General features: G+C 40.4%; 1 protein-coding gene across 2 annotated transcripts in view; it reads right to left on the bottom strand.

Moving 5' to 3' along the window:
- AIFM1 (apoptosis inducing factor mitochondria associated 1) overlaps positions 1-12,004 on the bottom strand; it is a 33,401-nt gene extending 21,397 nt beyond the window's left edge. Inside the window, exons 1-2 of one of the 2 annotated variants that reach the window (XM_032428324.1) lie at positions 11,722-12,004; positions 3,293-3,423 (exon numbers count right to left, since the gene is read on the bottom strand). In XM_032428324.1, the coding sequence (XP_032284215.1) occupies positions 3,293-3,423; positions 11,722-11,827 (237 nt within the window). In that variant the 5' untranslated portion in view covers positions 11,828-12,004. Of the gene's footprint in view, positions 1-3,292; positions 3,424-4,605; positions 4,749-11,721 lie in introns of both variants that reach the window. The other variant, XM_032428322.1, reaches the window with a different exon arrangement.
- Between the last annotated feature and the right edge of the window lie 39 nt (positions 12,005-12,043).

Here is a 12,043-nt window from a genome sequence, read left to right as displayed (position 1 = left end):
CGGGGAGCCCCATGTGGGACTCAACCCCAGGACCCTGGGATCATGACCCAAGCCGAAGGCAGACGCTTAACGACTGAGCCACCCAGGCGCCCGACCAAGAAAAAGCTTGAGGTTTAGTGGGGAAAGGACAAAAATGAGGGTTGTCATATATTTATATATTTATGTATCTAGTTTTTAAGTAAATATTCTGATATAAAAATGTTTGCAGACATACTAAATAAAAATTTACTTTTCCCCCAAGTATTACTGTATTCCCAGTTTGCACAGATTTCCAATTAGTGGCATGAATACATGTCGGGTTAAGAAAAACTACAAATCTGTGAAAAATATCACTGGAGACAACTTTTCTAAACAGATTAATATGGCAGTGTTTATTTGTCTTGAAGAAATTTGAAAGGAAAAAGGTCATTTTATGAGGCAATATGATTTTACCAGTTGAACAACCAGTTGAACAAGTTGGGCAAAGGGCCCCAATACTAAATCTCATTAAATAGTCTAAAGGCTACTTAGGCTCTGCTCACTGACAAGTAACAGGACTGAGATCAGATCTGTCTACAGTCCTAGACAAAGTCACTAGCAAGACAAGGAGGAATGTCCACATCTACACCAATCAGGAGTTCCTATTTGCAATCTAAGCCAAAGACGTGCTGTTCAGATCAGTGCTTTTCAAATTAAGGTTGCAACCCATTAGTGGGCGGTAAAATCAATTTAGTAAGGTTATAATCAGCATTAAAAAAACAAATAGAAGAGAATAAAACTATCAGAGTATGTCACACCTACTAAGTATTATTTTGAATTTTGTTTGAGTTTTATGTATTTATAGTTATATAACAGGTTGCCAGATAAAATGTAATTTTCTGTGAACTGTGGTGAGAAATGTAAAAACCACTGGTTTAAAGTACAGACCCCAAGGGTGCCTGGGTGGCTCAGTTGGTTAAGTGTCTGCCTTTGGCTCAGGTCATGATCCCAGGGTCCTGGGATCAAGTCCTGTGTCCTACTTCCTGCTCAGTGGGGAGTCTGCTTCTCCCTCTCCCCCTCCCCCTTGCTCGTGCCCTCTCTCTCCGTCTCCCTCTCTCTCTCAAATAAGTAAATAATAATCTAGGGGCTCAGTTGGTTAAGCAGCTGCCTTTGGCTCAGGTCGTGATCCCAGGGTCCTGGGATCAAGCCCCTCGTTGGGCTTCCTGCTCAGTGGGGAGTCTGTTTGTCCCTCTCCCTCTGCTTCTTCCCCCGCTTGTGCTCTCTCTCACTCACTCTCTCTCTTTCAAATAAATAAATAAAATCTTTTAAAAAAAACAATCCAGGGGTGCCTGGGTGGCTCAGTCGTTAAGCGTCTGCCTTTGGCTCAGGTCATGATCCCAGGGTCCTGGGATCGAGCCCCACATCAGGCTCCCTGCTCGGTGGGAAGCCTGCTTCTCCCTCTCCCACTCCCCCTGCTTGTGTTCCTGCTTTCGCTATCTCTCTGCGAAATAAATAAATAAAATCTTTAAAAAAAAAAATCTAAAAAAAAAATAAAGTACAGACCCGGAGCAAACATTTCAGAAAAATTTCCCTTGTTCTTAGTTCCGCTCTCTTAGTTTTTTTTGGGGGGGGGGGGTGCGGTAAAGAGCTCCCAACTCAGTAGTCGCTAAAATAGTATTTGTACTCAAATTAGGAACACTTCCTCATGTGAGAGAGAAAAGTTATGAAGGAACAGCACTGTGGACTGAATGTGTGTCCCCCTCCAATTCTTATGTCGAAGCCCTAACTCCCAATGTGATGGTATTTGGAGATGGGGCATTTGGGAGGTGATAAAGGTTAAATAAGGGGGGGCTTAATCTGATAGGGCTGGTGCCCTTATAAGAATAAGAGACTCCAGAGCTCATGCTCACTCTCTCTCTCTCTCTCTCTCTTCCCCGTGTGAGGACATAGGAGAAGGTGGTCAAGCCAGGGAGAGAGCTCTTACCAGAACCCGACCATGCTGACACCCTGATACTGGACTTCTAGCGTCCAGACTGTGAGAAAATACATTTCTGTTGTTTAAGCCACCCAGTCTGTGCTATTTTGTTATGGCAGTCAGAGCAGACTAACAAACACTAAATAACTTCTAGCCACATCTCATCAAATCTGAACTCCGATTTTTAAGTTCTTGTTAGATTAAGACCAATTTCAGAGGATAAAAACCTAAGCTACCTCAGATCACATTTTAAATGACTTAAAACCCAATATAAAACTTTACAGAATAGTTCAATAACAGTTGTAGGTAGACAAAAGCTTATCATTTAACCTGAAACCACTATAATCTAGTAGCTTTACTATTACCAGTGTTGGATAAACACAGAGGGCAATGAGGCATTTAAGTGAATGGCTTGAGAGGAACTTGTGCTTCGGAGATATTTCCAAGGAGGAAGAAAGCAACAGTGACTCGTGGCCCTGTCTTGTGGCCTGGCATCAAGAGATTTGCCTGGCCAGCTCTGTGAAGGCCATCCAACTCTGGTACAGCAACATAAACCAGAGGTTTAATAGGTTTCAGCTGGTACAGACATATCAGATGCAAACACTTCACATCTATTTTGGAATGAATGGGGTGGCACTGACAGCAGAAGTCGAGAGCTAGGCAATGGAAGAGGTAAGGCTCAGAGGGCAGTATCTAAATCATGAATGAGAGGCGTTTACAAAAGCAGTCTACACGAATGTGTTATAGCTTGTACCACTTCAGCCACTAGTTTGACCAAATTAGAGATTACAAAAGGGACACTGCCAAACGAATTTACTTTGAAATAGAGGCTGGGGGTGGGTGGGGAGAATATTGTAATTCTGTGGCTTTTTGGACCTCCTCAGAAGCATTCAATAAAATGCCTTTTCGCAATAAAAGTCGGGTTGATTGTCTCTGACAAAACACAAAGATGGCGTTTTACCTAAAATGATCCAAAACGGATGGCATTCAAGTTACTTTTACTTGCTTATTTGACGTTTACTCTTTGAGACTATCTTGTTAGGTATGCAGCACTAAAGCACAATATAATTTAGCATCTTAAAAAGAATTATGACCTTGGTAAAAGTTTCGAAGGAAGGGTTAATGATGAGGATTTTAAAAATAATCATTCAATGTATGGCTTCACATATATCTGGTAGGACTTCAACAGTTTGGAAGATGAGGTTTGAGGGCTCCCTGGTGACTGACAATGTCCCTTTAATAAATACCAAGAAAGCACATGCTGTGAATACTTCGTTGTATTCTAATGGATCAAGTTTTCATTAGTGCCATGGTCTCACCCACCCTACCCCGAAATATATTTTAGTGTAAGCATCTTACATAATAAACTCCTGCCCCAGTGACTGTTGCTCCTACAATTAAGAAGTATACTAGGCTGCTGCCATCTTTCCCAGAAGCACCTGCAGACGCTAGTGATCTAGAAGGGGATCCTAGGTGATGACACTGCACAACTGTAGGTAAAGATAAGGCCAAGAAAGAAACAAAAGGAAATAGAAAAAGCACTAAGTATTAATGAAGAAACATTCAACACAAAGGCAGGGAAGCATTTTTGGTTACCCTGTGCTACAAAAGAAAAAAGTGCTGCTCCAGGACTGGAGGATGTGTACTTCCTCAGAGCCGGTTAGCGGACGGAGCTCACCTACTTCTTACTTAACTGGGTTCATTCACACCTGGCCAAAACTGTCTCTGTGCATTTGGGAGTCAGGTCAGGGAATGACAATCTAGGTAACTTCAAGTCATTTTCATCTCCCTGTTTTATAACCTAGTGACCAAGGAACAAAGATAATTTCACTGTCTTACCAATGTGGAAAGAACTAAAATTATAATGGCATCCAACCATTTGCTCTTGGGGAGTGAAACAAACAGCTTCCTTCAATCAAGGGTGTTACTAGGTGTTATCTAAGTTGGTTCACTCAACCTTACATGATCCAACTTTAGACTGATCTGCTTAGTCACAGCAAACCCCGCCAAGTTAAAAAAAAAAAAAGCACCACAGAGTAATTCCTCTGTGACCAACTAAGCTGATCAGAGTTCATTTAAGGAGCTATAACTATGTTAATTTTACAAAGCATTTAAAACCGTATTTCTCACCTCACACAAATTCCATTCTGAAATTAGATACTAGGCCAACTTCTATAATTTAGTCTTTGGGTGAGATTCAGGGATAGCTTTCCTTCTGGGAACACTTAATATTTTGGATTGAAAGCTGTTATTGTTGTTTAATGTCTATCCCAAGCTGAGGAAAAAATAAAATATTTGACAAATGGGGCAAAATCAAATATTGTGCTAAGGAGCTGCAATGAATTCTCACCTATTCACAGGTTAGTGTGTCATATCCAAGAGAAAAGGTACAATTTTGTGGATTAGTCAAATCTAAGAAAACACAGTGGCTTTCGAGTAATGAGTAAAAAGACAAGTGAAAAGAACAAAGCTAATCAACAGGAGATTTCAGTCATTCCCAAATTGGCTCTCACAGGATTATTAGACAGTAGGCACTTTAAAGAAGGCTTTTTGGAAATTTTTTCAAAAGGAGAAAGGGGAATTAGTTGCAAAAGTTTTAAAGCAGAGTAGTACTGAGTCTACTAATGGGAGCTGTTTGGCAGCTTCTTTACACAAGCTGCTTTTCTACTTACATATGCACCAGCTCCTATTGTTGATAAGCCCACAATAAGGACTAACACAGAATTATCGATTTTGCCCCCTGATGCACCAGAGCTAGCCATTTGTCTTGTCATCTGGAGTTCTAGAGGAACATGCCATCGCTGGAACAAGTTGCCTAAGGAACACAATTTATTAAGACACACACACATACAAAAATAAAATAGTTAATACATGTTTATGACTAGAGGTCATTGCATTGTACAAGTAAAGACTTACTGCCCATTGGGGTGCATGATGTTCACTTTTAAACGACCAAGAAAAAAAATAATCAAAACTGTACAAATATTGCAGATATCAGAATCCACACACTTAAATTGTTGGGAGTTTTTAATAAGAGTATAAGTCAATGCTGCCCAGGGAGGAAATTACAGCTTCCCAGAAAAGATAATGAAAAACAAATGGGCAGTTCATCAAAAACACTTCTCTCTTCACATCCTCACCGTAAACAAAGTAAGCACAGAGAGATGGCTGAATAGATACAAAAAGTTAAATATAGACTACCTAGGGGCATTATAACCACCACTTAAAGGGTAATTTAAATGGCTGGCTCAAACCTTGCACAAAATAATAAAACCCTGCGACACAGTCCTTGAAGATAGAAATGTTAAAGCACAAAATAAAAAAAAATTTTTGTTAAGTGGATTTATCTTTTCCAAAGAACTAAAGAATTTCAGATTATAAAATATTTTTTAATGATTAAACTTAAAATATCAACTACTTGGCTCTTAGTCCTCCAAAATAATACAAATATTATGTTGATGTAAAACTCTGTACATCCATGTAATGATCTGATGATTAGAACAACTCTCACACATGGAAATGAAGGAAGGTCTCAGGACTACCTTCTCTGCTTATGATACTTCTCATGTTGACTACTGACTAGAGCAGGGGTTTGCAAACTCTTTCTGTAAAGGACCAGATCGTAAACATTTTCAGCTTTTCAGGCCATATGGTCTCTGCTGATGTCGCACAAAAGCAGCCACAGACAACGTATAAATGAATGGGCAAGGCCGTTTTTCTTTTTTTTTTTTTAAAGATTTTATTTATTTATTTGATAGAGAGCACAAGTAGGCAGAGTGGTAGACAGAGGGAGAGGGAGAAGCAGGCTCCCCGCTGAGCAGGGAGCCCGATGCAGGGCTCGATCCCAGGACCCTGGGATCATGACCTGAGCCGAAGGCAGACGCTTAACAACTGAGCCACCCAGGAGTCCCATGGCCATTTTCTAATAAAACTTTATGGGCACTAAAATGTGAAGTTTAAATAATTTTCATGTGTCACAAAATAGTTATTTTTAATCTTTTTCATCCATTTAAAAAAATGTAAAAACCAATCTTAGCTCAAGGGCATGCATACAAAAGCATGTGGGTTTGGCCTGTGGGCTGCAATTTGCCAATCCTGATCTAGGGCAGTGGTTCTAAAACTTGAACGTGCATCAGAATCCTCTGGAGTGTTTGCTAGAACACAGATGGCCAGACCCACCCCCAGAGTTTCTGAGTTAGGAGATCTAGAATGGGGGCCCAAGAATTTGCATTTTTTAACAGGCTCCCTAGTGATGCTTATGCTGCTTTGAGAACCAACGGTCTAGAGGCAGATTCCTGGTCTGACCAGCCTTTAAAAGATTAACAGAATGGGCACTGGTAGTAGCATTTCATATTAGAAATATGGAGCTTTCCCCCTTGCTTTCACAATTTCAGGGCACAGAAGAGTAAAAACAGGTCCAAACCAGGTCTGCAGTCTCTTACCTGAAATCCTCGGGAACATGGATATTCCAGAACTCAGAATTATATGGTTTTAAGTATATAGTGTTTATACCATACAGTAAATAACACCCAGCACAGTAAAAGGCAGCAATCCACAGTCACACACAGTAATGTTTCCATGAAAAATTTCAAAGTGGGATGAACAAAAGGTTATAAGCAGCCTCTCTCTCCAGTTTAGGTCAGGTGTCAGTGGCAGATGAGTTATAAAAACCTGATTTTTAGTCCTATTTTCATTTCTGAATTACAGATAAGAGACTATAAACCTACACCCTCAGAAGTGAAAATGTATATTTCTTTACTATTTTTATTTATTACCTGCTTTAGAATCCTTTATCACCACATGAAAAAAAATGGTTTATATTTGGAAATAACAAATCATGAAAATGAAAATGTGCAAGGGTGGGGAAGCTTATCTTGATCTGGGCAAGCTTTTGATTTTCAGAAATCCATAAAATGATTAAGCACCAGAAGTAGAGACTGACAACTCTCAGAGCTTAGTAAATGAGACTGGGTAGAAAAAATTCCACGTGGTTTAGTTCAGCGAATTTAGTTGTGTCCCCCACCTCCACCCCAAGTTTATTTACTGAAAATAAGTAGTTTTAAAAAATTCGTTTATTGTCCCTCTAGAAGATCCTAAATCCAGATGCAATAACTTTGTTTTAATGTAATACTGATGTGTTTATTCTGTTTTTGCTTGCTTTTCACAGATAAAACTAAGAGTGTAGATTTGGGAAAGTTCAGCAGTTTTTGCCTTGATTTGCCAAAAAGAAAAAAAAAAGATATTTAAAAGTAAATTAACTTTTTAAAAAGTAAATTGGCTAACATTTAAACTACTGCCTGAAAAGAAATGCAATATACTATTATTATCAACAAACCAAATTTTTACATACCTACCAAGTGACTTTAGTTTTGTAAGAGGTGGTGTTGTATGGATGTTTATATTCCCCGCCCCCTGCCCCCAGTTTTCTTTTACCCATAAAATTACTCCCACACCTTTCCCCCATAGCTTCAAGATTTTAGGAAACTTCATATCATGGCTAAACACGTCTTTTCACTTGTCTTGCTAAGGTGAGAAGCCAACTTACTCCTTGACTTCTCATTACAGCAGTCTGTTCTAGATTCTCCTTTAGATTTTCTGCAATCAGACCACACAGAGAGGTAGCACTTCCTTCCTCACACTTGGGATTCAATTTTTTTTCAATTTGATACATTTATATTATGATTTCCATTGTAGCAATAATTAGCACCTCTATCACATAATTATCATTTCTTTTTTTTTTTTTAAGATTTTATTATTTATTTGACAGAGGGAGACATAGCAAGAGAGGGAACACAAGCAGGGGGAGTGGGAGAGGGAGAAGGAGGCTTCCCACTGAGCAGGGAGCCCGATGCGGGGCCCAATGTGGGGCTCGATGTGGGGCTCCATCCCAGGACCCTGGGATCATGACCTGAGCCGAAGGCAGACGCTTAACGACTGAGCCACCCAGGAGCCCCATTATCATTTCTTTTTAGTGGCTGGAATAATTAAGATCTAGTCTCTTAGGAAGTCTGATTAGGATACAGTATTGTTGTCTATATTCACTATATTGTTCAAGGATTTGATTCTTGAATTGTTGTTACAATTGTATTTAGTGCCTAACACATAGTAGATGTTTGCTCGATAAATATTTGTTGGACTAATTAATGAAGGAAGGAAACAGAAATTCCTTCCAATTCTATGATAAGGACTGAACATTTGAAGAATTTTTTGCAAAGAAGTTTAGCCAGATCTCATTTATTTCAGGTTGCTTAATAATAAATCAGTAACTTCAAATACTACAGACTAGCATTAGAATAGTGCCTAAACCAGCAACTTCATTTCTGTAGATTTCATAATCTCCTGTTTTTTCATACTCCCAGAAAGCCTTTTCCAGAAATACATCCACACAACTGAGGCTCCTAGGATTCTCAAATAGTTAAGAGGTCCATATGCTCTTGAGTCTTGTTTTCTGAATGTCAAACTGACTTTTCTGACATGGATAAAACACAAGACAGGACAAGCCTACATGATCTGTCCACTGTAACTAGGTATCTCTTTATAAGGAATGCAAGAACTATTTCCCTTTATCAGCTCCCCAACTTTTCTTTAGCATAACCCTTGCTGTTATTTTATTTTATTTTTTAAAAAATATTTTATTTATTTATTTGAAAGAGAATGAGATAGAGAGAGAGCATGAGAGGGGGGAGGGTCAGAGGGAGAAGCAGACTCCAGGATCATGACCTGAGCCGAAGGCAGTTGCTTAACCAACTGAGCCACCCGGGCGCCCCCCTTGCTGTTATTTTAGACGAATCATAGTAGTAATAACTAGAGTGCAGTGAGAAAGGCACCAGAGGAAAAATGATTTAGATGACAAAAAAGCAATCTCACTCTGTTCTACAAAGTTAAGTCCTTCACAGTACTAGGGTTCAGCCAGTGAGAATTTACCATGTGCCACAGACTATGCAAAGCACTGAGGACACAAAAACAGGACATAATCCCTGGTCTCAGGTAGTGTGTAGTATAGGAAGGGACAACGGCTGCCACTATTCTGAGTATCAGAAAATGGGCTTAATACAAATCACAGGAGACTCAAGGTTCCTCAGTCTGTTTAAGCCTTAAAACAGTATTTTCCAAACTTGCCTGATCATAAGAATTACATCAAGAGCCTGTTAAAATAAAAATTCCCAGGGCTCTCTCCAGGACATTCTCATTCAGTAGGTTTGGGGTCAGCTCTCCACTTGATTTACTGGACTAGGTAATTTTTGGAAACATGATCTAGAGAAATGTTACAATATGCAGCAACTCCTTTAAAATGTTAGGAAATATCTAGAAAATACAACTTATTAACTGGATGCAGAAAAGGCTGACTTGCTACAGATTTTCTTCTGGAAAGCTTTGCCTCAGCAGAAAAAGTGGGGAAGGGCTCATCTTCTAGGCTTCGGAAAAAAAAGTGTCATTTGGCAGTTCCCAGGAAGTCTGGATCCTTGCCCACAAGGAGTCCAGTTTCCTTTTTAAGGAGGTAAGAAGGATTCTGAATAGAGAAAAATGTTCACACATTTGACCCTCAGGTCAGGGGTCGGTGATCAGTTTGATCACATGGGCAGCACAATGTTTGGTAACCAAATAAAATACTACAGAATAGAAAATATCTATTACCTAACCTATCTGCTACTCAGTGCCAAATGCAGACATAAAGTAGTCACTATTAATTGCCTTCAATCATTTCTGGAAAGAGGCAGAGCATCCAAATAAAGTAAGTAAACAAATAACAGCAATTAGGTTTTAAGGCAAAAGGCAGCATATAATGAAAATGAACTTGACAATGGTGACAGATGTGGATGAGATCATTTCAAGGTGGGTGTCAAGTTTGCTAACATTCTGACAAAGAATTGGAGGTGGGAGGAGAAAGGGGAAAGAGGAGGGGAAACAGCATATAAACAAAGAGCGCCTCTCTCCTATCTATGCAAAAACATAGGGCAGTTGCTACGATGTGAAAAAGAAATCAGATTATAAGCAATTAGTAATCAAGCTACAAAACAGGGTTAATTCCTAAAATGACAGAATCATTTCTTTTTGAAATTGTAACCCCACCCCGCCCATTTCTAAAGGCATATGATGTACTGTGGTGCTTGGCCAAAGGACAAAGATTAAGTGTATACAAAGAGATGGATGGGTATGTCAAGAAGTCAGAATACATTCTACAGCAGACTGCCTCCAAACAAAATCATGCAATGGAAAAAAACCATTTTGAGTCTGTATTTTTCAGTAGTTCTAATATCACCAACCATCTTCAAATATCTAAAAAAATCAATTTAACTTTAAAAATCCATACTTATTTAAATGAGAACTTTGGGTTAGACTTCAGAGTGCTGGTAAAAGTTGTGAGTTGTAAGCAAAATAAGTACACAAAGTTTGAAAGGCTAGTATGGATGAAAATCTTCAGCTTACCTAAGTTTCTGTGTAAATTTCTATACAGCTTACATAGAGCACTATCATTTCAATGCATAAAACCCATACAGAGGACACCATAGATGGGATATTAGTTTAAAAGCTAAGGCAGAGGTTTTTAAGTTCCAAGAGCAATTTGTTTTAGGATATGTCCTCAGATACACAAATTAGGAAACGTTTTCTTGAGGCATAGCAACTGGGAAAACTGTTCAAATGCACATTTGCAAACACTCTAAGGAAAATATTTTCCACATTATATTTTTAAAGCACCCAGAAGGTGGTTCCACATTGGAAAGGCCTCAAGGATAACTTCTGACATTGCAAATGTGAATGTCCCCAGGTGGTCATTCAAAAATAGATTAAAAAAAAAACCCAGCACCTCCTACAGGTGGATAATTCATTATCCCCATTAAGTTGTGCAGTTTGAAAATGAGCAAGCTCAGGACATGCTCAGATAAGTTCATGCATATCTCATGCACAGTGGGCTAAAGGGGAATCGGATGCATTCTTAACCTTTTGAGGTCAAAATTTAGGAAGCATGTGGAGCTGTGGCAAGTGGATTAGTGGCCTAGAGATGGCAAAGTATCCTTTGCTCTACCTATTAATTAGGTATGTGACCTTGGGCAAATAATTTCACCTCTCTGTGTCTCTGTTTATTATCTATAAAGTGAGTGGGTTGAACTTTACCACAAAATCCCTTCCAGCTCTAAAATCTGATGAAACAACTTCACGGAGAGCAAATACAATGCGCTCTGCAAACTGTTTCTTTGAAGCATTAAAGACCACCAAGAATTACACGGACCAGACATTTCAAATTAATTTTGGGCCGACTCTCCTGGTGTCTGGCGCACAACCGACTGACTCCTTACTTGAACTGCACTGTTTCTCTTTCACTGGGCACTCGAATCTATGGATCTCATCTGGGATTTGGAAAGTAGAACAGGTAATATCCTCATTTACAGAAGGAACTAAAGCATCGGGCTTAATGCCTTGTTTCAAGTCTCACAATCGGTAAATGACAAAGTCTACTTGACCTCATTGCTCTAAAAAGGCGGACTGGGGGTGGCCTGGAGGTGGTATTGGACAATACCAAACAGCCAGCTGTTCTGTTATCCCTGAACGGCAAACCCTCCCAGGAAAAGGCCTCAAGCGGACTACTGAGTTCAAATCCCTTGAAGGTCAGGTCGGCACGGCTTGCGAAACTCATGGTTTGGATCCCGCCAATTCAAAATTCACGCGGCTGTGAGTGGGTTAAGTTTTTCCCAGGGAGGAGGCAGGGGGAGGACTACCAGGCCCAGGGAGCCTATGGAACCCAGGCCCTTGGTCTGCGAGGTCAGGGTTGCCTGGAATGGGTCAGTCACCTGGGAGCCGGTTCCGCTGCCTCGGGCCTCGGACGCACACTGTCCGCACCAAGGGCGCCAGCTTCTGCTTGAAAGCACCTGCTGCCAGGCTTCCACACCGGAACATTTCGGCAACCGCTACTCTGTACCTCCTCCTTTCCTTTCTTCTCACTGACCCACCGACGGGTCAAACACGGTGGGCCCCGGCCGGTTCCCCCCCAGCTCCCCTCACACGCACTCTACGCAGGCTCCTCCTTCCAGCTCCGGGAGGGCATTGGACAGTTAAGCTGGCCTGCTAGAGCAGGGGAAGGGGAAGCGCTGCTGGAGGCCTACTGCGCAGGCG

The sequence above is a fragment of the Phoca vitulina genome, unplaced genomic scaffold (assembly GCF_004348235.1).
Source record: "Phoca vitulina isolate PV1807 unplaced genomic scaffold, GSC_HSeal_1.0 scaffold39, whole genome shotgun sequence".
Taxonomy (NCBI): Eukaryota; Metazoa; Chordata; class Mammalia; order Carnivora; family Phocidae; genus Phoca; species Phoca vitulina.
Note: the sequence above shows the minus strand (reverse complement) of the source record. Positions and strands in the feature narration are given on the sequence as shown.